This window comes from Enoplosus armatus, chromosome 15 (genome assembly GCF_043641665.1).
Source record: "Enoplosus armatus isolate fEnoArm2 chromosome 15, fEnoArm2.hap1, whole genome shotgun sequence".
In the NCBI taxonomy this organism is placed as follows: Eukaryota; Metazoa; Chordata; class Actinopteri; order Centrarchiformes; family Enoplosidae; genus Enoplosus; species Enoplosus armatus.
The window spans coordinates 10,579,345-10,607,073 of NC_092194.1; the positions used below are offsets into that span (position 1 = coordinate 10,579,345).

A 27,729-nucleotide genomic window follows, 5' to 3' on the forward strand; every position below is an offset into this window, starting at 1 on the left:
CCTCAGTTATTAGTTGCCATGCTTATCTGGCAGCCTAATTGCTATGACTTTTTCTTTCGTCTCCCAATAGACCATTAGTAGAATAAAGCAGGACGTATGCATTATAAGATCAACTTAACTAACTAGCTTTAGCTCAGCTGCAGTACATTTCAAGACGAACAAGTTATGATACCCAGTGAGAAACAAAAGCACCGAGGCGACGAGGAGGTGGTCAAACAGCTGGTGAGTAGGACATTTGGTAAAATGATAAATGGTATCTAGGTTAATTGATATCCAGTTTTAATCCTTGTAACTACTTCCAACAACTGAATTCCTCAGCTGAAATGTTGCAATTTAACTTATAAACTATATGTATATTTTGCCAAAATATATTTTATCATTTTCACTGCATTATTATTTTCCCCTGACAAATGATGGTTGGGCCTAGCTAAGTATAAGTTATTCTGTCACATATACATTTTTCTCAACAGTGCGTGGCCAATGGAGTGTCCTATGAAAAGATTGCACAAGAAAGGAGCAACATCAGCTCCCTGGAGATCTTCTTCTCTGGTTTTCCCCGCATGGTTGGGCTTTCCTTCTTCCCAGAGCTCTGTCAGCTTACCATAGTGGGCCAGAACATAAAACACATTGAAGGACTTGAGAGCTGTCCTCTGCTTCGAGAGCTCTGGGTAGTCCAGTGCCATCTGACAGTAAGTCTGTTGTGCCGGTAATGTTTCTAATAATCAATACTGGCACTGCTGATAACAACAATATGTAATGTTATGCCGTAATGCTGTAATGAATCATAACAGTCCTCTATGGGTTATATTGCCACTGAGTGCAACTGTTCTTAAACCTTACACACTGGGATCACAATTTTTCTCCTCTGTGGCATCCAGTGACAACACATATTTCATGCATGGACCGCTGTTTATGGATCCCTCCCTACCCATATAAGCAAAACAGTATCCTGTATAGGTGAATTTCACAACATATGTCATATATATTATATAATAGTTCCATCTTCTCTTTTTGCAGGGAATATCTGGACTACAGAATTGTCTACAACTAGAGAAACTCTACCTCTATGATAATCAAATTTGTGAAATAAAGAATTTAGAATTGCAGATCAATCTAGAAGTCCTGTGGCTCAACAATAACTGCATAACTCAGATACAGGTTTGAACTGTAAATTATGAATTCATCTATGTATTTACATGTTTCATGTTCATACAGCATATTACAATATGTTATTTCTGAATCTCTATTTATTTGGCTCACCAAAACTGCATTTTTACACAATTTCAGTAAATCAGTAAATAAAACATGACTGTCCATGTTTCGTCAAAGAGGCACGCTCTCATTTTTTTTTATCAATTGTCTGTTGTGTGGTTGTTGTTTTTTTTCTAAAGGGCTTGAACACACTTCAAAACCTCAAAGAACTAAACCTTGCTGACAACAATATTGAAAAGATTGGTAGGTTTTTAGAATCCTGTATCCTGTATTTTCTGTGCCAAGCTTGATTGCGATTCAGTGATAAAAATAATAATCAAACACCTTTTAACTTATTCTAAGGGCATTGCCTTGATCCTAATGTCAGCCTTCAGAATCTTAATCTGTCTGGGAACAAGATCAGCTCCTTTAAGGTAAGATTTAAAACATAGATATGCTTTTGAAATTCCTTCTGTAAAAAGTTTTCCGACTCATTTTGTAAAATCTTATTAAAATCCTTGGTCTGAAGAAAGGGCATTTCCAAATTCTTGTGAAATGTTGGGGTCTCTGCCAGTTCAGATTTTCAATCAATTCCACAATGGGCTGTCTGCACAAGACCTTCATTGAGGTATTGAACAGCATGATTTCAATGTTTGTCCTTCTGGATTCAATGATATACATTCATGATCACACATATTTTAAAAAATATATCTTAAAAGACTAGAAGAAGTTTTTTAATATGCAGGTTTCAGTTATACATTTTAGACATATACTGTGGCCGATACGCTCATTCAGAGGGTATGAAGGTCGCTCTGATAGGAAACACAAAAGGTTTTGTAGCTCTGGGTTTGATTGGACACCTTCATATCATATTTCTACAATCCACCTTTTGTCCTAACTATTATTACCATTCACTGCCCAGCATATTGTAACAGCTGTGGAGTCAAGGAAAAAGTATTTGCCCCTTTTGTCATTACTATGTGACATTTCTTTCAGTGAGTATGGATGAAAAGGTTCCAAAAAAAAGTGTTTGGCCTATTATGGCATTTGTCTAATATTTAAACTTCCTTTTACATAAGACAGGGGCTGCAGAGGCTAGCCACACATTTAATTCTTTCTTTTCATCACTATGTAGAATTTGCCATAATACATCTGATTTGTATACACAATATCTCTTATACTACAATCCCTGCTATAATTAGGGATAATGCAACAGTTACTGGAGCATTCATTTGGCCAAAGAATTGGCAAAGAATAAAGAATATTCCAGCAATAAAATGTGGACGTCAGTGACATCTGCATTTGCTGGTTTATATTATATAAAGGCTTAATTTAGTCGCGAGGGCACAACCTGAGCCTTAGAATCAAGAGAAACCCTATTAATGAACTAGCCTGTTTGTTCTGTCGTTGTTGTAACAGGAGTTGACCCTGCTTAACTGCTTACCCCATCTGAGGGAACTAGCGCTGAAGGACCCCACGTCAACCTCAAACCCAGTGTGTCTGCTGTGTAACTATGCCACACACGTTCTTTACCACATGCCAGGCCTCCAGCGACTTGACACCTACGACGTCTCGAGCAAGCAAGTCAAGGAAGCAACTGAGGTATTGAGCTCACCTGAGTCTCTGTTTGAGAGGATAATACATTAATACACTTCTTAAATTCAGAATTCTAGATGTCTTATGCATCACATATGCACATTTCCCTTTAATGTAGCTTGTCTGTTTTGTTTTCCTTTTATTTCTCCTTTTAGTCCACAGTAATGAAGAAAATGATGTACTACAACATGCGTGTACATACTGCTCAGAGGAACCTGGAAGAGATCCGGCTCAGTCTGATAGAGAGGAAGAAAACTATGTTACAGTTACCTGAAGAATGCATCAGAACACTCAATCACACCCTCAAGAATGTATGTACAATCCTTGAAACATTTTTAAAATTAATTCAGCAGCTGTAACAAGAGTACAGGAGAAGTTATTTAGCTGTGATCTCCAGCTATGGGTCGCTGTTATTGTACACAGTTAAGGAAGTTGTTTTCATTTGGATGCATGCTTAGCTTGAACGTGAGCTCTCCAGGGTGCCAGCTAGTTGTAAGAAGTCTGCCTACACATTGGAGGATGGATCAACCCACCTGGTTGAAGGTTCAGCCGACAGAAGTGACCTAACCGCTGACATCAGTCATGATCCCGCCATGGAGCACAAAATACTCCGCAAGATCAAAGCACTGAGGGAGAGACTGGTGCTATGGACGAGGAGGCTGGATGGGTCTGTATATTTGAACTAGATACGGATCGTTTTACAGTGCTTTATACATGTACAGTCTCATACTGTACAATACATCTTTCTACATTCAAGCATCAGATCAAAGAAACAGTCCTAATGCTCCTTCTTCCATATTCAGGATTGAAGCCTGGTATGAGCGGGATTTGGCCCGAGCCACAAACATGATGGAATATAACATCCAGTTTCTGTTGATGGAGCTAGAAAGTGTTGGGAATATTCGTTTAGAAGAAGGCCTCTCCACAGACCCTTGGTGCGTACTTGGTATTATCAAGTACAATTGCAACCATCATGAAATTCACAGCTACAGAGGACAAATCACACTTCCCTTAACTCATAGTTACTATGTTATGTACCCAACAGGTTTACTTCCTGTTGCGACCTCCTGCTCTCCCGCTTCTCTCATTCAGACTTTAAGGTTCACGGTATCACTGGCATTAAGGTCAACAGAGTGATCCGCATCCACAACAGTGCTTTGAGGCTTCACTTTGAGGACAAACTTCACACCCTTCTAGCCAGCGAAGAATCTGCTGTCTGTTCACAGTAAGTTCAACTAGACTGTGACATTTTAACATTACTATTGTCTTCATTGTAACAGTGACAGGACCGTCCATTAAAAGTTTGAACCTCATATAAATCTTTCAAGCAGGAATTACAGACGTTGGCTGGAGCATTTGTTCTACATAGCTGACCCCCAAAAAAACAGTGAGAAGGAAGACATTTTGTGCATTCTAGAGGAAGGCTTCAAAACAGCCAAACAACATAAGGTGTGTATACTGTTGATTAATAGTTGATAGGTAGTTCAAATATTCCACCAGCCCTCAACACTCAATCCCATCACCCAGAATTTATTCCAGTGAGCAAAAATTTAAGCTAGCATGTCACGGAGGGAGTAAGTTCACTACTTTATACCTGTAACATAATGACCAGCATTTGCAAATGTTTTTTTATTAAGCAGAATGCAGTGTATAATGGAAGGAAGGAAAACTTATCAAAAGTCTTAGTTGGGAATTGTTACACAACACTATGGCCCCCCCTTTTGTATACAGAAATAACTATACATGAGTGCTATATAACAGAGCAGAATCTGTAACTTATTTACACATAAACTCCAAATCATGCTGACTTTTACAATGGTTATTTTGAACTAGACCTTGGAAAGAGAGGGTGCTATACCTTTATCCAACAGCCTGAGTGTGACTGAACAGCCCAGAATTGAACACGCACTGCGCCAGGCCAGCCAAGGTGAATCCAAGCAGGGTACAGATGCGATCCCTTTCAGGCATGGTGAGTGAGTAATATGTCCTTATATTCCCCTTAGCTGTAACTATTGTTTTTTTTCTTAATAGCTAAAATGCTAATATTTTTGCCTGTAGGTCAGATTATTGTTTCCAAAGTGTTCGTGGGCCACAGCATGCCTATCCGAGTGGGAGAACTGGTGGACAGAAGCATCTATCTCAGATACTACTCTGTGTATCGCAATGTGGACACTAAGCACAGAACTGCAGTGAGTGAAGGTATGTGGAATAATAAAAGGTATGAAAATATTTATTTTTCAGTCAGTATTTGTACAATGTAATTGCATCTGTGTGTTTTTCATTCAGAGACACCTCGCTCCTCCAAAACGCACACTGGTCCTGAGTGCAGTCCCCGACGGAGACAGTGGTTTATGTTTGACCATGAGCTTGTCCTGCCTGAGTACATCATATATTTTGAATACATCACTGGGGTAATTAATTAATTGTTTTGTCATAGTATATCCAAGTTGTGTTGCAAATCAAGACACTGTATGAAGAACCCAACAAACAAAACAAATGCTCAGTCATGCTGAGCTCTGATGCAGTCAAAATTTAGTAGCATGACTTTTAACCAAAACTGACTGATGATAAAACATCATTCTGATTTTAGTGTCTCTTCTTTAGTTGCACACTGTTTTACAATTTATTTTAATTTCATCTTTAATTTTTTTTTTTATTTCAACACCCACCAGTCAATAATTATATACCTACCAGGCAATTCTCATGCTTTAAACCTTTTGACATGTTGCCACTAGGATCAAGACCAACTTGCATTGTTGGGCCATAGCACAGGCAGGGATGATACCTCCAACGACATCATCCTGGACAAGGAAGTCCTCAACATGGAACCTGTGCTGAAACCACAGCCCAAGTTGTTGAGCTTGGATGACAAAATTCTGCTGAATGTGGCCAGAGCCAATGTCCTCAGTCAGATCACTGTACGTACTCGGCTTTTCAAACGACAACTTGATATTGAAGTCATTCCATGCTCTTACAATAAACTTCAATGTGTTGTATCTCCAGATGCTGAACCTTCATGGCAACAGTCTGAGTAAAATAAAGGAGATTTCCCACCTCACAGCTCTGCGGCATCTTACCATCTGCTTCAATGAGTTCACACGCCTGGATGACATTTCTCACATGGTAAAAGTTACAACAGAAAATATTATTATAGAGCTTAAACTAAACTGTGTGTCTGAAGTCCTAAGAAAGCAGCATTTTAATAGTAGTTTGCCCCTGTAATGTTGAATGAAATTGGATGGTGAGGTGGCACATAATACGGAGAGACTGTGTGGACCATAGTATACAGTTAAAATCTATTGTCTCTGTTACCTAAATCACAGCCCAACCTTGAGTTTTTGGACGCCAGCTATAACCGCCTTGTGACCCTTGAAGGGCTGAGGGGTTTGGGACAGCTCAAACAGCTCGATGTGCGCTGGAACAAGTTGACCAAGGCCAGAGAGGATACAGCCGTGCTGAGAAAACACACACCTTCTCTGCTGAAGCTTGACACCCGATACAACCCCTGGAATAGGGTGCGTGTTGTTATCAAATAAAATCAAAGATGTAGTACAAGGCAAAATGAGGAGGCAGACAGTGAAGGTGTTTTTCCTTTTTCTAGCCCGAAGCAGTCAGAATGACCATACTTGGCCGTCTAACGACCCTCACACACCTGGACGATATGATGGTAGCCGAGGAGGCGGCGGCTGATGCTGTTCAGATGGCCGCCGGATCCAAAATTAACCAGGTCTAGATCTTACTGATACCAATGCTTTGGTGTACGGTGTGGGTGAATGAAAGCAGTGATCATTAAATTGAATTTCAATTAAAACTGGAACATGTATGGAAAATTTTTTACATCCAGTTTCACGTTTGATTATAAAAACATCTCCTATTGGGATATTTACAGTAAGTATTAAGCACAGTTGCGTAAAAATAAGTAGTAAGATGCTGCACTGATGAACGAACACAGTATAGTGTGTGAACATCTACCTGCATATTTCAGGATATACCAGACCTGTTGACACTCTTCTCGTAGGCATCTCTTCTGGCTCACTCGTGTACCGGCAGTGACCGACCCCGCAGCCTCAGCCTGCTGTCAACAGCCCAGCTCCTATGTCTTCACAATCCTGCACCCTGGGGCCTCAACCTAGAGCTAGACTGGACTGCAAAGGTGAGCTACAGGCATGTGGGTTTTCTAAAAGGAGTGATTTCTAAAAATGTTGTTGTTAAAGTTTTAGTAAAACTACTGTGTAATCTAAATTGTAATACATGTTGAAAATCTGTGGTCATTTTTATGCTTTTGTGGCCCTACATTTTGACCAGATCACCACTCTCAACCTTGACAGCCAGAGGATTTCCAAACTGATCAATCTGAATAAGCTGGTCAACCTGCGCTGGGCCTCTTTCAATGATAATGACATTTCTAAAGTGGAGGGTCTTGACAGCTGCTTGAAGCTGGAGGAGCTTTCCCTCAACAACAACAGCATCAGCACACTCAATGGTTAGTCACTCTGTCAACTTGACAATGAAGTTGGAAAATCACGGCGTTAAGATATACCTAAAACTTAGCACAGTAGCAATGATTATTTCTGTGTCTGTCTTTGCTCTTTGTTTCTTCAGGCCTACCAAAACTGCATTGCTTGAATAAACTGAGTGTAGATGGGAATCGGCTGTTGAGTCTGGATGCCTCAGCCCTCGATCAGCTGCCCAACCTGTCCTTTCTGTCTGTGGAGAACAACTCTATCAGTTCCCTGCATGGTATCCAGAGAGTTCGCTCCCTTCTTGAGCTCTACATCGGCAACAACCACATTTCTACGTCACAAGACATCTACCATCTGAAGGTAAGTGGGAGAGAAATTAGGACAGTAGGTTTCAGATTTTCCTACCAGTTTCATTGTGTTGTCTGAGCTCATATGCTCCTCTTTTCTTTTCAGGGATTGACAAACCTCATCATTCTGGATCTTTATGGGAACCCTTTATTGGAGAAACTGGAAAACTATCGGATTTATGTGGTGTTCCACCTACCCTCCCTAAAAGCTCTGGATGGCATTGCAGTGGTATGTACCGACAACCAGTAACAGCAACCAATCAAACCTCTCAGATATTATAGTGATGATAGTTATATCCAGCGTTTTGTGTTTGCTTTTTGCTTTTTTCTAGGAGGTAACTGAGTGTGAAAGTGCAAAGGATATGTTTGGTGGGAGACTGACTGCTGACATGGTAGCAGAGAAGCTGGGCCACTCAAACTACACAGACATCACTTACCTCACCCTGCAGTCCTGCTCCATTAGGTAATAGCCTGGCTAGACAGACAGATAAACACATCCAAATGTGATTATAGTGATTTACTATGCTGAAATATTAAGCGTTGAAAGACAAGCCTAATAAAGTGTTTTTCCCCCCACAGGATGGTTGATCTGTCTCCAGCAGACCTGTTCTGTAACCTGCGCAGTGTCAACTTAGACCATAACAACCTCACCTCTTTCTCGGGCCTCATCTACCTGCCCAACATCAAAGTACAAATTACACTTAATATCAAAAATCAACAGGCTGGCTTGAAATGCACCTGAGTCGTGAACAAATACAATATTTCCAGTGTGTCTTCTTTACAGGCTCTGTGTCTGAACTACAACCACATTGAGTCCGTCCTGCCCAGACTGAAGACTCAGGCTCATCTGACAAACAGACAGATACTGTACAGCAAAGTTCACTCCAGTGGTTATGGCCAGCAGGGCCCATCCAAAGGCAAAGGGTAACACACGTCTTATTTCAATAGTTCATGTATTTTTAATTTGAATCATTTTTAATTCATGTTTGACTGTTGGCAAGTGTGAAGTATGAACTTCAACTAAATGTTTAACCATTAGGGGGCAGCACTGACCAGCCAATGTATCAGACTTTTGTCACAATTGTAATAATGATTTTCCAATCCCACTTCCCTTTTATAGAAACCAGTACATAAGAAGTGCTGTGACAGGCACGCTTTTGTTTGGCATGACTGGGATTGCCTTTTGGTGGTCTGCACCTGTGAGGTCTGACCAGTTAAATGAGGCAGCAGGCGAGAGAAAGAGATGTTCATTTAACCACAGAGGTTGCAAACTGTCAATCGGTGACTGTGTTTAAGGGAAACTGGGCCCACTGGCAGTCTGGAGCCACTGATGGGCAGCCTGGAGGTGCTGCATTTGAGTCACAATGGCATCTCCAATATGGCCAATCTGCAGCTCAGCAGGCTCACCAATCTTAAAGCACTCTTCCTTCAAGGTATGTACGGTTGGCGTACCACTCCTCCCTCACAAAGCCTATTAAAAGTGCAGTGTATAGAGCCTGTGAAAAGGCAAGCACAGAGAGCAAAGTCGTAGGCCAGGTGGGAGATGAGACTTGAAGAAAAGAACGACTGACTTTCCTTTCAACAGCTTTTGATGACTTTTGATTGAGCTTTGCTTTGTCAGGGTGATTTGTCCCACAAAGCCAACCTTACTCGTCCTTTCTTCCTTTTTTGCTTAGAAACCTTTTGAAGCTGTCTCTGTAATTTCAGTGCCTTTTACACCACGGGCAAACAGCAAATACTACCATAAAGTGCTGCTTTTTATATTTTTCAGGGTGTGCAATTAACACTCTTATTTTGTTTATAGAAATATTAGACTGTTGTTTGAGATATGTTTCCATTGTTTTGATAAGGTTTTCTCTCTCCCTAGGTAATGAGATCAGCCAGGTGGAAGGATTGGAGGGGCTTCACCAGCTCAGAGAGCTTGTGCTAGACAGGAACCGGATCAAAGCGCTGGCCGATAACTCTTTCACAGCCCAGAACGTCCTACTAGAACTACACCTAGCAGAGAACCGGATCCGGGAGCTTAACCATCTGGATCCTTTGACTGAGCTCCGCAAGCTCTTTCTTGGCATGAACAAGCTGCAGGTATTCTCATCCAGCAGCAGTGGTAGTCGGCTCACATGCTGGATTTTTTTATATGTTTATATACAGATTTTTACTAAAACTGCATGTTCAGATTTTCGATTAAACTGCCTTAATGGCTCACACCACAGTGATTTCCTGAGGTGACCACCAAGGTCACAGTAAGCTTTTGTGCAGTTTTTGATTTACCACCACTGATTGGTTCATATGCAAAATGTGTCAGATGTTTAGAATGTATTTTATTCAGCGCGCAGCAGTATTACTTTTTCCTGCATTTGCAAAGTAAGAAATGAAGTATAGTAATCATGAGTCATTACCACCCCACTGTGGCATGCGAGGGGTAGCATTAAGGAGAATCAAGTTTGATTGAAGGTCAGGGCCGTGTGTATGAAGAAAGAGGTGAACAATCAGGACAGCATGTAATCAGCTTCTCAGTCTGCATCTCCTTCTCTCCCAGGGCGAGTGATTTGCACTTTTGTTGCCAGTTCCTTCTTCCCCTCACTTCCTTAATGTTTTCATGCATTCAATTAAGACATAAAATACAGCAATCATGCCAGCACAACAGTTCTCACAGTGGGGGCGTCTTTGAATCACAGCCAAGTGCATTCATAAACCTTGGAATGAGAGAAAACACCCCCGTGTCCTGTTCCGTGCCCAAACTCTCTCATGAGATTAATGAGAGCTCACACATGTAATCTCTCCCATCAGCTGCTTCCATCCTCCATGCACCAAAATTATGAAAGGTTCAGTCCTGATGCATATGTCTCCATTATCAACACACAGCAGGCTACAACCAGTGGGAAAGAAAAGTTAAATGAGGAGATAGTGAATGAAGAAGAACTTAATCTTTGTTTCTTTACTTTTTGTAGGACGTCGCAGAGCTTGACAAGCTAGAAGTTCTTCCTTCACTGACGGAGCTCTCTGTTGTTGGCAATCCCGTGAGTGTTACAAGTGTTTGTGCATTAAATGCAATTAGGTGATGTGAACTGGGAAAAATGTTATTCAAGTTGAGCTTGGCCCGGCGATGTGAATCTACTATCTGTCAGTCACAGGACACTTTGAACTCTTTCACTCGCAAAACAAATTATCAAAAGCATGCTCACAGGCTCAATTTCTCACTTGCACAATCCAAAACACTATCCCAGTGTAACTCTGCGGTTCCAAATTAAGCGATTACATGATGGGCCATCTGCTGTGCCTCAAACTGGCCGGCATCAGAGACAAATCCGTTGACCAAATGGCAGGGCGCTATTGGCCCGGTTACATCACCCATCTGGAGCTCATGGATCAGGCCTGAGCAGAGCCTGCAGCCCAGGGCCTCCCTATGCTCAGCTGTGGTAGCCGCTATAGTGCTCGACCCCACCCCCCTTCTCTTCCCATAGGAGCGGTTAATCCTGCCAGGGGGTAGAGGCCAACAGCCACCCCAGACAATACCTCCTGCTGTTGACAGCATGAGATCGCTACCTCACCCATGTTCCCTAGCCAAAGTCCACTGGACATCCATTGGCATGCACTCACAACTTAATCACAGCAGCGTCCTATATGAACATTAAGTTCTATGACTGGACAGGCCAGAGGGTGCCCTCAGCTGGGCACCGAGCTATCTGCTGCTGTCAGCTGGGTCACTGGAATAGCTGTTGGGACCCACATAGCATCATATTTATCCCAGATGTCTCAGGGCAGGCTTCACTGAGGCTCCACAGTTAAAAATGCTGGATACTAGTTAGGGTCAGTATAATTTATCAGCGGGTTGTTTTATCAAACAGGTGCTTTTTTCTTCTTCCAGGTGGCCAGAAATTCTCTCCACAGACCAGCAGTAGTGCTCCGTCTGTCCCGGCTGCAGGTCCTGGATGGAGTGATGGTCACCCTGGAGGAAAGGACCAGGGCTGAACTCCTCAGTGCTGATCCATCAGTGAGAACTGCTCATAACATGCATACTCACTTATACACACATATATAGACATACATACAGGGTCGTAGTCATTGAGGACATGGAGGTCATGTCCTTTTAGTATTTGTTTTTTCTCTGTATATTTTTTCCACCTAGGATGGAGAAATTCTACATATGGTGGGTGTTTTATAAGATGATGCCAGTATTTGCAGACAAAATAATGTTTAAATTTGACTACTTTAAGGACAACAAAATTATGAATAAATTAAGGCATCAGCATTTATCGCCCATAATTTTATTCCTGGAAATAAAACAACATTTAGACCTTCAGATTGGGACATAAAATTGTGTGGAGGGAAGTGTTGGAGGGGAACCTGTGACTTCAGTTTCTCTAAAATCCTGGCATGTATCAAAAATGAAGATACTTGTAATACGTTTGTACGGTTAGGAATAAGGTTAGTTTGCAGGGAAGGAATCTTTCATTCCCACACTCTCTTATTCGTCTTACATCTTTGTATTTCAGTATGAAAGGGACTGAACAACAAATGAACAAAAATCTTGTTTGTGGGAAAGTTCTTAGCTTTATCATGTAAGATGTAGTCCACCTGAAACAAACAAAATGACAACAACCAAAGCGTAGCCACCTAAAAAAAAGGGAAAAGCCTGGCTCAAACTCTTTCAGTCTGACTGATTTGATGTTCATGTAATGAGAGACCAGGGCCGTAATTCTCCTGCAGCTCTGAATTAAAAGCAGCCTAAGCCTACTGGCATCATCCTGCTGATTAGATGAAATGTGCCCGGCCGATAATGCACCAGTGGATTTACCCCCTATTAGCCAGGTCAACACGACCCCCTCTGCTTGTTAATCGTAGATGTGGAAATGACAGAGCAAAGATCCTGGGTTTTCTCATTAAAAACACAAACACAAACCTATTGACTCTCATAACTGCCATCTCAGTTGTCACTCTCAATTTATGCCTTTGACTGCTTTTGTTTGAATTTGAACATTGTTATTGATGAGTAGTAATTACTATTCCCCTATAAGATGCTTCTATATGTGGAACAACAAGCAATTTAATCACCAATCCCCTGCCAAGTGTGTGGATTGAGTGGACACACTGTGGTACCAATAGTAGCCATAAGAAGGGAGAGAAAACAGTTACAGGGTTAGGTTGCGTATGTCAGTGAGGTCAAAGACATTGAGGGCCAACCCTGGAGGCACATTATCTGAATATCTGCCTATGTTTTTCAACCTAATCCTGTCCTGGAGTATTACTTCTATCTTCCTCATCTTCCCTATTTAATATTTCTCTTAAAGTCATGCACCCAATGCCCTGGAGCTTTGTTTCCTACCACTGAAATAAACCTACCTGGACTGCTACCCATCATGCCTCGAAGAGGAGTGAGTATAAGTGGAGGACTACAGAACTTAATGCATGGGCACGATATCCTGCAGAGTAACATGGACGAGGCCCAATCTCATTCCACATACAAGCGTGAGTGTGACATTTCTCCACTTGAAGATCATTAGTTTCCTGATAAATATGATTGTGCATAATGACAAGCTTCAGATTGACAAGAACAGCCTGTTCTTCAAGTTCTAATACAGTAAGGATTCACTTTTTAGTATAACGATGTACCAGAAAACTGTTGTGTATTAAGTTGACCACTTGTTTTGACACTCGTATCCTCATTCCAGCTCTCTAACCCACACCCTTGTATTAATTCCCAATTCAGACAAGAAGCACAAGCACGGTAATGCTGCTCGAAGCGGTCAAACTGACAATACCTTTAGACACATTCGTAGGACAGGAAGCAACCCAACAGCCACAGGTCTCCTTCCTGATGGGAACAGAGTCATCATCACGTATCCCCACCAGGAGCAAGACAGCAGGTTGGTAAATCCAAAGACATAAATATGCTTCTTTAAAATGTGAGCGATCTGATAATAATATGAATACACTTTGACTGTTTCCTTGTACTTGTTATATTCCAGATTTCCAAATGGTGGCAAACCTCCACCTATGTAGCGTCCAGAAGAGGTAGAGCATACACTGATACTCGTCAATCAGTACACAATCCAAACGTGAACATGTGCGACAGCCATGACTGTGGTTTGGTCATATGTTTTAGGACATCATATCTTGAAGGTGGTGTTTTTGTAAGTGTGCCTTAATGTATATGAGTATCTGCATATGTTTCCATATTTAATGAGGAAAAAGGGCAATTCAAGTGCCTTTCTTTTTGACATGGCGATAAATAACTGTCTGTTGCTGTTTACATATCAATAAATCACCTTTGCAGCTCTTATTTTAGTTTAAACTACAATGTGTTTGGGGTTAAAGGAAATTAGGCTACTAGAAGGTTGCATGTAGTACATCCCTTTCAAATGCATTTATAATGACTGACCTTATTTTCTATCCACATATGTGGATCACTAACCATGGTAATCTGAGGATGAGAGGTTTTGGTGTCATTTCTACTGCTATCCCATCCTTGGCCCCAAACAAGTGAAAAAACACCCACAGATGTAAGGGCGTGTGAGGGTGGCATGCTGCGTCCATTGGGTCAACTGCATCCCCAACAAGTGGATAATCCAGCTTTAGCACACCTCTCTGTGGACAATAATCTGCAGTCACTCAGATAAACATGTAATCTTGAACGAGGTCCAAATGGATTTCAGAGATTGTCATTTTCATCACGTTAGCCTCTTTTCGAAAAGCCCACCGCCGTTTCGACTAATAGGCAAATGTTGTGTGTTGTAACTGGAAATGAACTTACTCCACTCCACATTTATGATGTTAGTTCTGCTGAACATGAGATTATAATCCTGCATGTCTTCCTGTCAGTTTAGTCTAGTAGTCCTGTAAATTAACAAAAACACCAGTCTGAGCCTTAAATGTAGGGGAGGGTACAGCCTATATCATGGGATCTAAAACCTTTTTTTATTCTGGGACCTCTAAACTGAAAACCTCCGTGTGAAAAAATAGATTGGACGTCTATTTCCATCCATCAACGTAGGCATAAACAGCAGGGAAAGAAAGTCATTTCCACTGTCACTGTGTGACTGTTATCTGTCTCAACTACTTCTTGTAAAGCTAAATTATTGTTTTATTTAACTTCAGACCTGTACCTTTTCATTATACGTACTCCTTAAAAAAGACTCAATTTACATAATTAAGCTGGGCCAGTTTTGGGAAATATATGCCTAAATTGTAAATAGCTGCAAAAGCATAGATAGTTCATTTTCACCAGGAACACCCTTTCCAAAGGACATTACATTGAATCCATTGAAGCCAGAAGCAGAAACATTTTCTTTCATATTTCTTCAACTAACCTGAACTATGGACTTTATGGATCAGTGGTGTGACCATGACCACTAGGTGTCCTTATTGCTCCATTAGCTCTTCCTTTATGACACTGCTAATCAGTCCTCAATGAATTTACCACCTGCCCTGTAGGTAGTTATTGATCAGTTGAGGTGAATATGTTTGTGTGTGTGTGTGTGTGTGTGTGTGTGTGTGTGTGTGTGTGTGTGTGTGTGTGTGAGAGAGTGTGTGCTTTAATTTTATGTTTCCTCCCTGTGCAGCCGTTGCTGAACATGTGAGGCAACAAACCAGCTCTAGGCAGCAAAAGTGAAAAGCTCTCCCCAAACAAGCTCCTCTAATGCATGTACTTAACTTCACTTAATTTGTGTTAATTCCTAGCATTAAGCGGGGCTAATGACTGTGCAAGTGAGTGCACTGTCATTACCTTGCTCTGCCTGACATCAAATGGCAGCTGATGGACTCACATTAAAAAAAACAGAAAAAAACAACACTCTAATGCACAGATCTGGGGGCTCAGTGAGAGCTCTCTAATGCATTAGGTATTACAAAGGATAATTACACATTTTATATTTGTGTACAGTATGTGCAGTATAGATATGTTACAAGTATAACTGTTTTTAATGCAATTGTATTTTTCTGTGTGTAGTGTAAGCCTACCACTTCATACAGTATGTTTCTCTTTGCATATTCGTCAGTATTTTTAACATTAAAATGACATTAGCATAAAGATTGTGAATAATTCATCACTTCTGAGTGAACCCAGATGCACTGCTCGCTCTGTCTATGTCTCTCCCTCTCTTCGCTCCTCCATGTGAGTAGACCACATGGTCCGTAGCTGGTTTAATGGGATGGAATGTGACAGGTTATGTTTTCATCTGCCTGATATGGAGCCCGGCTCGGGCGGGAGGGAACGAGAGGGTGAAAGAGAGACAGGGAGAGGGGGAAAAGTGAGTTGGTCTCTACAGTTGTAGTCTGGATTCATAATTAGACATGTTTGTGCATGTTGTTAATCAGTTATAGATGATGCTCTTTCCCCCATCCCCACCAACACACACACACACACACACACAGAAAAAAATATGCTCTGTATGGGGCCATTACTGCTGGTCCACTAACTCCCTACATTTGCTGTGTCTGTGCATTCAGAGCACCATTAGTCCAAGACTCTGTGAATAATTGCTGAATGGACCATGTTTTCACTGCTATCTACTCAGGTTCTAGTGTTGGTTGATGTTGTGGGTGAAGTGAGAGGGATGAGGACATTGATTGATGTGTGATGCTGAAGATAACGTTGCATCTTGTGCAGTGCTTATCGGAGCGTTAGGTGCAGCATGTGTAATGGATGAACAACATTAAACTCCACATGCATTTCACATTAACCAGCTCGTATTAAGTTTAGAAGTGCTTCGGTAGAGGTTACAATTACAGCAACATCTTCACTTGACTTGCAATTGCTGTTGTAAAAATGAAATGTTCTCTCCACATTTGGCTGCTCATGGCAGCTCATCATCAAAATATGAATTATTTTGTTTTCAAAAGGTGCATATTAAGTCCCAAGTTCATTTTTCATCCCCACAAATGCATCCTGTATTCAAAAACAATCTTGCCATATTGCCTCTTGAAATCCGTCATTGAGTTATTGTTGTCGCTTGTCATTTTCCAGTAATTTGTTTCCTGTGAGGCTCCCTAGAATAAAGAGCGAATAGAGAGAGTGATTGGGAAAATACAGATAAAAGAATGTAGTGAGAGTGACAATTAGAATGAAAAGGAAAATGCTTTTATTTTGTGTAGACATTTTGGATGAGAGCACACCTTGCAGAAGCATTAAATCTTAACAACTATTCATTGCTGGACTTGGGTGTGATTTATCACATTATTGGACTTGTGTGTCACTTATCACATTATTTCAATCACACAAAGCATGCTGCATGGTTAAAGTGGCAAAAACAAGGTAACAATAACCAAACAACAGATAAATACCCAATTTTCTTGTCAATTTAACAGGAATCAATTTTCAGAGCACCGTCAGATGGCCTACTTTTTGTAGATTGTTGCCAATTTGGTATCAGCCTTTTTTGTCTCATGATATTTGCATTTGTGTTTCCCCTTTAATGATGCTTAAGTCTTAATTCAAGTTGATATTCTTCATCAGGCAGCTATAACAAAAACCGACCAATGATTTTAAATAAGTGGTGCTATGGGAGGATTACAGGGTGCAATACATGTTGTCGTGAATGACGGGCTTTTCTGTTGTTATGGTTTATTGTGTCCTACACAGAGCAGAAATTGCTTTTTCAAGATGACAAGGAAACACAACCTCCTGCACACCCCTATCCTCTCAGCCCCAGTGAAGAATAACAATAACAATTTAATCTCCTCGGCTGTAGATTATTATCTTTCTTTGTGTTGATATTGTGAGCTTTTTAGTTGATCACTTCATGATTCCCCCTTTTCCCCTCCTCCCTAAGTAAATCAACATTTTGGAGAGGCAGACACTTGACCACAATCACTTTCATTATATTGAAATAATAAAATACTTGTAGGATTTGCTCTTTTTGTATTAAGAACATGATAACAAGGATTTAGAATGTAATATTAATATTTCTAATCCTATGTCAGTTTTTGGGGTTGACTAAGCGCATTAGTGTCAGGATTTAAAGATACTGGCAAGAAAGAGGTTGGAAAATTATTTAGGATAAGGAGGATTAACAACCCATTGGGATGTGTCATTTGATAATTGAAAAGAGGGATGGTCTTTTCATTGTTCAGTGGAAAGCATGTTGGAGTGGTAAAATCCTTTGTTATTTATTGTGGAGGGGTATCTGCATTTTTCAGTTGACTATTTTTGTCAACTTTTCATACAGACAGTTTCTAATAAAGCTGGTCTGTACAATTAAACGCAGTTCCCACAAAAACTGATCTCAGTCTAATGTTTCTTGATTTATACTTATATGCTTTATATTATATGTTCTGTGTATATATACAGTATATAGATAATATTGACAGTTGTACAGTCATTAATCACTGCTCATGTTCAAAGTTATTCCCAAATTTTTGAATCTTGGACGTTTTATGATTATAAACCCAACACGTTTTTCAGAGTTTTCTATTTGATGAATATTCCCATTAAATATTGTGCCTTCAAATATTGTGACAGGAGGTCACGCCCCCCCCCCCCCCCCCCCCCCCCCCAATATATGAAAAATGGAAATTTGCCACCCCCCCCTCCCATATTTGCAATGACCAGCCATCAAATGCCTCTAAAAGGTAAAAGAAAGCTCAATATTCAGTGTTAAACCGACTGGATGTTCGCTGAACGCTCCTGCTTCATTCTGGTTTACATGTCAACCAGCAACAGTGAACGGAACAGCTGTTTTTGGCCGTTCTCCGCGCGTCATGCACAGTTGGTCAGTCACTGGTCTACTGCACAGGTAAAACAGTCTTTTTAACAGCACGATAATTACACATTTAAATATAAATATATATTTCTAGAAAGATTTTTTGTTTTTGTGAGGCTGCCACCTACACCCCCTCCGCCCCGCAATGTCTGACAAGATTACGCTGTTGTGCCTTTCTCCAAAACACAACAACCATGAATTTGTGTTTTCTTTTGTATTAATAACGTGTGTGTGTAGTTGTTGAAGGGGCGGGATTGAGTTGTGTAGGGGGCGGGGGCTATACGTTTTGAGCCAATCAAAAGACGCACTCTCCTCTTGTCTCCTCTCCTATTGGTTACAATCTGTCTGTGTATCATGCCGATGTTGCTTGGCTTTCAAGCGGTTAGCTCGAAGCTAATGTTAATGCTGGCGATTTCCGCCTTTTTCCCCATAATACAACCTATATCGTCAAATATTACACAAATTCTATCCGCAGCCGGCTATTCTGCTGTTAACGGTAAGTTTGTCTCACACCAGTGACACCGCAGGTATCTAACCTGCTGTTATTTACCTGTTAGTAGTAGCAAGCTAACGGATAGTCAAGCTGAAAATACTTGCTGGCATCGCTAGCTAACATTAGTATAGCTAGCTAAGGTAAAGAGAGGTCCAGAAAACAATTTACTTTTCGCTAATTACCTGGTTTGATTATATGAGGTGTGACTCGAAATGTCCGGATACTAGCTTGAACAGGTTAGCACACGATAGCGTATCCACAAGCTACTGCTTCTGTGGTGTGTTTTCATGGCAACTTAGCAGCAGTTGCTCATGTCTTGTAACTAATTTTGTGCTATACATTATAAACAGAATGCTATTCGTGATTCCTTTATTATTAAAACATCCCCTTTTAATTGAAACGTATTGTATAAGGTGCTAACGACAATTTCAACATAGTTGAAGTCAGTGAGAGTTTCAGGGATGCTCTGACAACGTTATGGTATCAGATAGATGAAGAGATTAGGAGGTGCCAAATGAGTAAGCCGTTTCATACATGTCTGTTCTGTTGTAGTTAAATGGCTTTAACAATTCAAATTTATTTTATCAAAATAAAATAAAAGTATATATAATTATCAATTAGTGCTCATACAGTTGAACCTCTGATTGCAGTGAGCCAAGTATTCTGTATATAGTATAACAGCTGTAAGAAATATTTGACAGACTATTTCAGTTTAAAATTCGTATTATTTACTACTGATTTAACTCCAGTTTGTGTAATAGTACTACATGAGAGGTACAGACTGGGGCTTCTGTTGTATGACATATTGTATTAGAGCATCTCTAGTTTTATTGTCTAACTGAAGGTGTGCTTCTTTGCAGACAGCTTCACTGTGTATGGGATGATGAATGGACACCCTCCCTCATCTGTGTGGAGATGACCTGCCACCCCTTCGGGAATGGTCAGAATGGGGCCAGATGTGCCCCTTCTTAATGAGTACAAGCAGGAGTTCTTCTGGAAGCGTTTCCCCCAGACGGTGTTGGGGGGTCCACGCTTCAAGTTGGGCTACTGTGCCCCACCATATGTCTATGTCAATCAGGCAGTCTTGTTCTTGACACCATGGCTTTTTGGGGGCATTGGTACTCTGCTCTGCCAGCTGCAGCTGCTTCAGGAGCTCCACGCCACAGTGCTCTCTGGTATGCTTATGTTTGGGGCTGCAGCGGGTGTCCAGGCCCTGGCATTATATGCTGCTCGGAGGAGTGGCACAGTGGAGAGACTTGGTGCGCCCAACATCCTGGTTGATGAAGAGGAAGTGGAATTCACCCACTGTGTCAGCCCAGAGACAGTCCGATTTATTGCCCCTGGGAAGAGGTTTGGGCTGAATGTGGTGCTGCATACAGTACTTGCTGGGGTGCTCTGTGGCTTTGGGACATGGTATGTGTTCCTTGGCAGACTGACTGCTCTCTACGGCAACATTGGTGTATCCATGGTCGTCTTTGTCCTGAGTTGGGTGACACTGTGTATAGCTGAGTATTCCCTCATTGTGAATACAGCCACAGAGACAGCCACTTTCCAGGCACAGGACACTTATGAGATCACCCCACTCACCCGGCCCCTCTACATTTTTATTTTCATCGCTGTGGACTTGGCTGATAGGTGAGCAACAGCAGCACAGCTGTCTGATTAATTGAGAAATCCTCTCAGAATGCTACTATATTTAAAATGCTCGCTGCCATTATAAATCTCAATGTCCTGCTCCAATTTAGGTTTTCAGGCCCTATCCCCGAGCTCCAACTGGCCAGCCAGGTTCTCCATGTGTTGTTCCTCTTCCTACCTCTGCTGTGGGCACTAGGTATACTGCCTCCCCTGGATGCCCTGCTCCTCTGGGGCATGGAGCAGGCTCTCGTGTTTGGCTTAGGAGGCTCGCCCATGTCCAGCAACCTCAGGTACATATTGAAAGAACATGCTTAGCATTCATCACATGTTTTACACTGATATTGACACATTTTATTATTCTGGCTGTGCCAAGAGCTAAAATACTGAGTGGAAAATCATAAGTCATAAACTACATAAATAACGACAACATGTATGTAAATGACGCCAGTGGATCCCTTTTGTCTTGAGATTAAAATAAAGAATCTTTTTTAATATATCTAGGATATTTTATGTGTCTGCTAAAGTTAAATATTTAGATTATAAACCATTTGTCAAGATAATAATAATAATCCACTTTTTATAACCCTATAAAGTTTATTTATGGTCATTTCACTATCAATTTTGAGCTTTGATTTCAAACATAGTATCTTATTAGATGCCATGACTATACATTGCTTCAATGCACATTATCTAAAATACATCCAAACTACATATAAATCCAATCAGAATGTGAGCCTTACTCTTGGATATCGATATCAAGTTTTTTTTAAAGCGGTAATTTGAGCAAAACACCTTTTTCTTTTCTTTTTTTTGTTCATTCACATCCTGGTCATGTTATGTGAGAAACCAGTCCTCACCAGATTCTAATAGTCCCATTGAAATGACAAGTGTGCCAGTAGCCTGTGTATCATCCATCCTGACTTTGTGTGTACGCTGTCCCACAGGCTGCTGTTGATGTTTGGTGTATCTGCCGGCGTAGCTGTGTGTAATTGTTTCATCCCGTCAACACTGGGTGTGGTTCTCTTCTCCATCTCTACGGGATTTCTGCTGAGCCTGGACCTTAGCCAGGTTGACACACTCTGCAGAGGTCCCAGGGCAGCCTTTGGGGACCGTAGATTTCGCAGAGGGGGGTCACCACCTCCTCCTTCCAGTTTCTTTGGCTGGAATCTGGGCTGCGGGGAGCTGCTGCTATATTTGAGCCTGCTACTGGTGGCGATGGCAGAGGCAGGGCTGTTGCATCACTTCCTCAGTTCAGCTCAGTCCCAGAGCTTGGTTACAGGACCCCAGGCTCCTGTCAGCTACCTCCTCCTCGCACTCTTTTGCCTCTGCTGGGCTCTCAGAGAAATCCAGGGGGCCTATGTATTTGGAGGGGTGCTCCTCAATCCCCTGTACCCTAAAGGCATGTCTAGTGTGCAGACTTTCAAGCAGAGGAACAGAGGATTATACATTGCTGCAGCAATCAGAAGAGTCCTTCTTTATCTTGGTGAGCTTGTTATAATATCTGATGTTCTCCAATTTTAAAATCTCTCTCAGGTGTAAAACCAACAGTACTCTTTATGTGAATGTTTTTTGATCTGCACTTACTGTGTGTTTTATTTCACAGTGTCTCCATTTGCAATGATTGCTTTCCTGTCTATGGACAAATCTCTGCAGCTGCTCCACAGGGCTTCCCTCAGTGTGGGATTCACACGAGCCTTCAGAGTGGTATGCTCACACTCACTCTTGCTCACAATCTAAGTATCGATATGAGAAAAGTATGAGAAAAATGTGTCATACATCTTCTCGGTACCTTTGCACAATTTCCTTTTTTTTTCTTACAATGAACTGTGATTAATTTCAGAGTGTGTATTGCTTGCCTTTCATGCTCAGCACAGTGGTTGTTCTTTGTTGCTGTGCAGGTGTGGCAGAGTTCAGAGGATGCTCTGCTGCAGATGGTGGTGGTGGTCTTGTTGCAGCTTGCAGCTGGAAACAACATGCTGCCAGGGTGGGACAACCTGGGCACTGGAGTTCAGCTGCTTCTGGTGAAGTCAACATAAAAGTTCCCCTTATTTTCAGCCCACATTAGATCCTGCGTTGTATGTCACATCTGCAATGGCTTAAAACAGATCTAAAGAAAATTTTACACTGTAGCTGTGAACAGCACACTGATCTATTGACAGTGCATAAGATGCTTAATTTCTGAACCTAAACAATATTTTTCCAACATATTGCAACATTTTTGTAGGTAAGTACAGAGCCTTGGTTAAAAGATAGATTTAAAATACACTCCATGGCTACTTTACTACGTACACCTACATAATTTAATCCAATACAACAGATCTGCCACAAAATCTACATTGTCATCAATAGAAACACCTCTCAATGTAATACAGTCCAGTTCAACACCATCGCAAACTACAACCTCAATAAGAAACATCTAGCTAAATGAATAGCTCTCTGACAGTGTCAGTCAGAACTGATCATTTTTGTCCTTGTAAAGGTAGAAGTTATGGCTGAGCTGTTGTATTAGATTGCATTCAATTTTAAAGGTGTACCTAATAAAGTGGCCACTGAGTGTATATTAATAATATTGCAGTGAAAATGTCCCAAACTTTTTTGTTTTGTTAGCGCATATTAAAATGGAAAAACATAATCAAAAGTACATAAGGTAAAATTAAAAAAAGTGAGTGAAGCTCAAAAATCTCTCCATACACATACACATACTATATTAGACAGATATCAGCTGTGGTTCAGTAGATCAGTGCTCTTCATGTTTGCCCCTTTGTTTCTGATCCAGGTGGGCCTCCTGATCGACAGACTGACCCAGTTCCTTGCCAAGCTAAAGTTCACCCTGACTGTGTTGGTGACATCTTGGACAGAGAAGAAGCAGCGCCGTCAGTCGGCTGGAACTCTCTTGGCTTTGAACGCCTCCCTATGCCCACTGCTGCTGGCGGTGGTGACCCTCTCTGCCCTTCTCTCTGCCCCTCTGCTGCCCCTCTTCACCCTGCCCATCTTCCTGGTGGGGTTCCCCAGGCCTCAGCGCAGTTGGCCAGGCCCTGTAGGTACCGCCTGTCCCTGCCCGGACTCAATCTTCTACCAGCAGATGAGCGGAAGTCTGGCTTCTGCTCTGAGGACAGCCTTTGCAAGAGGGTCATTGGGTTAGTTGTCCATGCTTGATATCTCCTCTGTCTATGGTGTCATCCTTTTATTTAATATTTCTCAGTTGTTACAAGTAAACAGTGCTTACTATTTTAGCATTTAGAAGATCTACAAATCTATCTGAATATTCTATTGTAGTGTTCATTGAGAGCATACTTCAGATGATAATAATTGTTTCTATCACAAAAATATATATATTTTTTGGTTTGACGAATCAGTTAATAGCTTGCAAATGTTTGGTATTGTCACTGAATAACTGAAATTATGAACTGATTATCAAAATTAATTAATTAACAATTGGATTAATCGAAGGTTTTAGAACTATATCTAAAATTAAATGTGATATTACTCAGTGTGGGTTTTATTTTTAACTTAACTTTGAGCTACATACAGTATTTCGTTTTGCTGATTTTCTTATTTACAGCAGTACACACACCAGTCTACAGAGCTCCAACAATATAAAAAAGATATTATTGTTCTTTACTACAATGTGTTTTGACTTATACTATAATTGCAGTGACGGGACTTTCCTATAGGTCAAGTAGGGACAGTATGCAGATCAAAGAGCATTGAACCATCACCTCGTATGGTTTAATAGTAAGAGGAATGTTGTTGTGAGCAGCTCTTTGGAATTGCTGGCAGTAATGTGAGCTCGCATGATCCAGTTAAGCTTCCTGTGAAGTGACCCAAAAAAAATAGCTCTGATCTGTATTCATTACATCCAAATGTTTCCGCACCATTAACCGCGTAATACTCTTAGGCCAAGCGGAGCTGCTGCAAGGATTTTGTTTTGTACTCGATCAGGAGGGGGTGGGGGGAGGGCAAGAGAAAAAAACGATGCGAGTAGAGAATCATTACTTATGGATTGATCATTCAAAACAATAAAAAAATGCTAAGGTGATGTCATCACAGTCTTGGTTTTGTTTTGTGAGCTTGGGGTGGTGTAGCTGTGATGTATAATTCAGAATAAGCGCTTGTTATGTTGATGCTCACAGTTCTTCTGCTTTGCTCACACTGGGGGCTGTGAAAGTAGGAAAAAGGAGTCTGCCCAGCGTATCACTTCCCATCATGAGGTAGCAGCAGGGATTATTCTGAGATGTTGTTATGGGACATGACATTATTTTTGAGCCAAGCAAGCACTAGTCTTAACTTAAAACAAACGCCTCCATACCTTACCATTGCTGTTCATCTGTGTTGAAGTAAATGTCTGCCCATTGTCTTCTGCCTTCCAAAATGAAAAGCCCACACTGTATGAAAGGAGTGAGTTCTGAAGAGACTAGTGGAAAGCTAAGGCCAAGAAAAGATTTAATATTTAGATCTCTGTGCAGTCAGCCAGCTAAAACAGTATCATGACCTTCCTGTACAACTGTGATGGTACACGTCTCTCTGCAGCTCATCCCGTAGCCATCTTATCCACATCGTCAGCAGAGGGACGCACAGCTCATGCAACATGAAAGGGATGCTGCACCAAGAGTCCCTTACTTATCTGTGTTACATGATGTACCCTTCTTGCCCTCAATTTATATATCACATCCCTTTACATGTTAGATGCTTGGATGGCTGATGATTTTCACCCCCTTCTGTAGGTTCTTTAGCCCCAGGCTCTCATTTTCTTGGGCGCTTTCAGGACCGTATGGTTTGGATAATGATCCTGGAGAGAGGATATGGCTACTGTACAGTCAACATTAAGGTACTGTATCTTTCTGTTTGTCTAGTGTGAATCACTGCAGTCATTTACAGCAAGATTATAGAGTGTGGTGTGGTTTGTTACAGGGTCTGGAGCTACAGGAGACATCTTGTCACACAGTGGAGGCACGGAGGGTGGATGAGGTGTTCGAGGCAGCTTTTGAGCGCCCTGAACGGCTTGGTTTTACCCAGGGCTTTAACCTGCACTGGGGGAATGCCCTCACCCCTTGTGCTGCTCTTGCAGTGCGAGTCTACTCTGATGCCCGGAATGTGCTCTCTGGCATCATTGACTCTCACGACAACTTGAGGAAACTTCAGGATGACTTTCTGAAAGCACTGGTCTGGTTGCTGCTCCGATACTGTGTGCAGAAGCACAAAGGATTTCTATGGAGCAGTGAAGAAGGGCCAGGGGTTGGAGGCAGGAAGTCCCAGTCTTCCCAGTTAGCCCAGACCACTTGTAACCAGCCACCTGAGGCTGTCATAGTGGAATCCAATGTGTCTTCTCTGAGGTTCAGACAGGACAGCTCCAGTTTGACCTCCTTTGGTGATTGGTCAGATGAGGATGACTTATTTGGACCTCAACCAGCCAGGCGGACGGTGGCATTAGTGACTGCAGAGGCCCAGCCTGGACACACAACGCTGCAGACAGGGGCCTCTCTGCCGGGGTCTGTGGAGATGGACAGTCTTTTTGAAAACATGGCTCTCTCTGCCCTGCAGCCTCTGCAGCCTCTGGGTCTGGGCATCGGGATGCCAGCAGTGGATAAAGGCCGTAACCCGGAGGTCTTCAGAGAGAGTCCCGGCTCTCTCCCTCAGCTGAACTTCACCTGCCCCCAGTCGGAGGTATTCAACCTACCGACAGTGTGGAGGACAGCACCTTTGCTGCCATCCCGCTTGCTGCAGCTCAGGCCTTTGTTTCCTGAGGACTGGTTTCGGTTCACCTTGGGCCAGTTTGGGCCCACTGTGCAGGGTGAGACCTCAGAGGACATGACCAAAGCCCTGAAGGAGGATGAAGCCTTGAAAGAGCTGCACATACAGGTTGCACTTTCATGTCTCATCTCACTGGGGGCAGAGTCTGCCTTCACCAGTCCTAGTTACGTCTACAGACTCTATTGTGGAGATATACCATGGACGGAAGGACTCGACTGGCTCTCCTCAAGTAAAGAACTGTACCAGCTCGCACTTCGTGCTTTCAGGTAAAATTGTCAGTTACAGAGTTTCTAGGTTTTGGTAATCCTGATCACTAGAGCTTATTTATGGTAGAATAAAAGTTTTATATTTTATTGGATTCTGCCTCTATTGTTTTGTTTGCCTTCAGGTTCAGTTTCAAGCTGCTGTTTGATCAAGCAAGTCTGGGGCCCATGGAGTCCCCTGAGGAATTGTTCAGCACCTTGGAGGAATATGAAAGGGATTGGTACATTGGCCTGGTGACAGAGAAGGGCTGGCACGACAGTGTCCTTCAGGAGAAACCCTTTCTATTCTCTCTGGGACATGACCTCGCTATGGTAATTACACACTCCATTCCTCGTTTCCATTCTGTCTAAGCTATAAAATATAAAAGTACATCTTTTGATACCTTACCTACAGCTTATTCTTATCCAGTCATTGGAATAAAATTGAGGTTATTTAAAATTGCAATTTAGAGCCAATCTCAGTAAAATGTATGTATTACATTTGTTTGATTGACTGTCCTTGTTCACAGGGTACCTACACAGGGCGAGTCCTGTCCCTGCAGGAGCAGCTGGTGCATGTGGGCCGTCTGAATGGAGAGGGGGTGCGAGGCCAGTGGGCAAACCTTTCCTGGGAGCTTCTGTATGCTACTAATGATGACGAGGAGCGTTACAGCATCCAGGCTCACCCCTTCATGCTAAGGAACCTAACTGTTCAGGCAGCCGATCCCCCTCTAGGATATCCCATTTACTCCTCAGCCCCCCTTCACTTCCCCTGCCTCTGACCTGTGGCTTCTTCTGCCCTTTCTGCTGAGTGTACTCTGGAGAGGGAAGAGGATGCTTTTCAGTCGGTACCACCACAACAAAATGTCCATTTCCAAAGTTAATGGTTATCAGGAAATTCATGTAGAAACTTAAGCAAAGTCAAAAGAAAACTTCAATCAATTTTGGCGTTTCACTTTTGAAACTGTTGACTCACATGAGTTCAGAAGATGTCTACATGGGAACCTACTGTTTTTCACAGTGATTTGACTTTTATTGGTTCTTCATTTCCTGTACCACAGAGGAAGAAGCAGTGGCATCACCATTCTACTCTTGTACAAGTTACAAAATCTTTTAAACAGATTTTAACTGACAATGTGGACTACCTCCTAGAACAGCACATTAAAGACGAAAAATTCCCTTTGAACATTTGTATCTTGAAAGAGTCCCTGAAGCACACAGGTTTTGTGGTTTGTTTCTTAATGTTTGTGCTTTAAATAAAAAGTGAATCAATTCGCCCACCTCTCCTCCAGAAGACACTGCTTAATACCT

General features: G+C 41.8%; 2 protein-coding genes across 2 annotated transcripts; both read left to right on the forward strand.

Annotated features, from left to right (window-relative positions):
* The first annotated feature begins 165 nt into the window (after positions 1-165).
* lrrc9 (leucine rich repeat containing 9) lies at positions 166-13,656 on the forward strand. Its single transcript, XM_070920625.1, has 32 exons — positions 166-222; positions 471-689; positions 1,018-1,158; positions 1,392-1,455; positions 1,555-1,625; positions 2,611-2,793; positions 2,943-3,098; positions 3,246-3,454; positions 3,591-3,722; positions 3,833-4,012; positions 4,116-4,236; positions 4,621-4,756; positions 4,846-4,986; positions 5,074-5,198; positions 5,523-5,705; positions 5,791-5,910; positions 6,111-6,302; positions 6,389-6,514; positions 6,806-6,940; positions 7,093-7,270; positions 7,390-7,610; positions 7,704-7,826; positions 7,930-8,060; positions 8,177-8,285; positions 8,382-8,521; positions 8,894-9,030; positions 9,465-9,682; positions 10,549-10,617; positions 11,466-11,591; positions 12,889-13,066; positions 13,308-13,464; positions 13,567-13,656. The coding sequence occupies exons 1-32, from the start codon at positions 166-168 to the stop codon at positions 13,598-13,600; spliced, it is 4,512 nt and encodes a 1,503-aa protein (XP_070776726.1). The 3' UTR covers positions 13,601-13,656.
* Positions 13,657-19,727: 6,071 nt separating this feature from the next.
* Positions 19,728-27,200, forward strand: pcnx4 (pecanex 4). Its single transcript, XM_070920881.1, has 10 exons — positions 19,728-20,425; positions 20,536-20,715; positions 21,370-21,908; positions 22,029-22,129; positions 22,324-22,446; positions 23,202-23,562; positions 25,150-25,253; positions 25,337-26,442; positions 26,565-26,751; positions 26,949-27,200. The coding sequence occupies exons 1-10, from the start codon at positions 19,728-19,730 to the stop codon at positions 27,198-27,200; spliced, it is 3,651 nt and encodes a 1,216-aa protein (XP_070776982.1).
* The last annotated feature ends 529 nt before the right edge of the window (positions 27,201-27,729 follow it).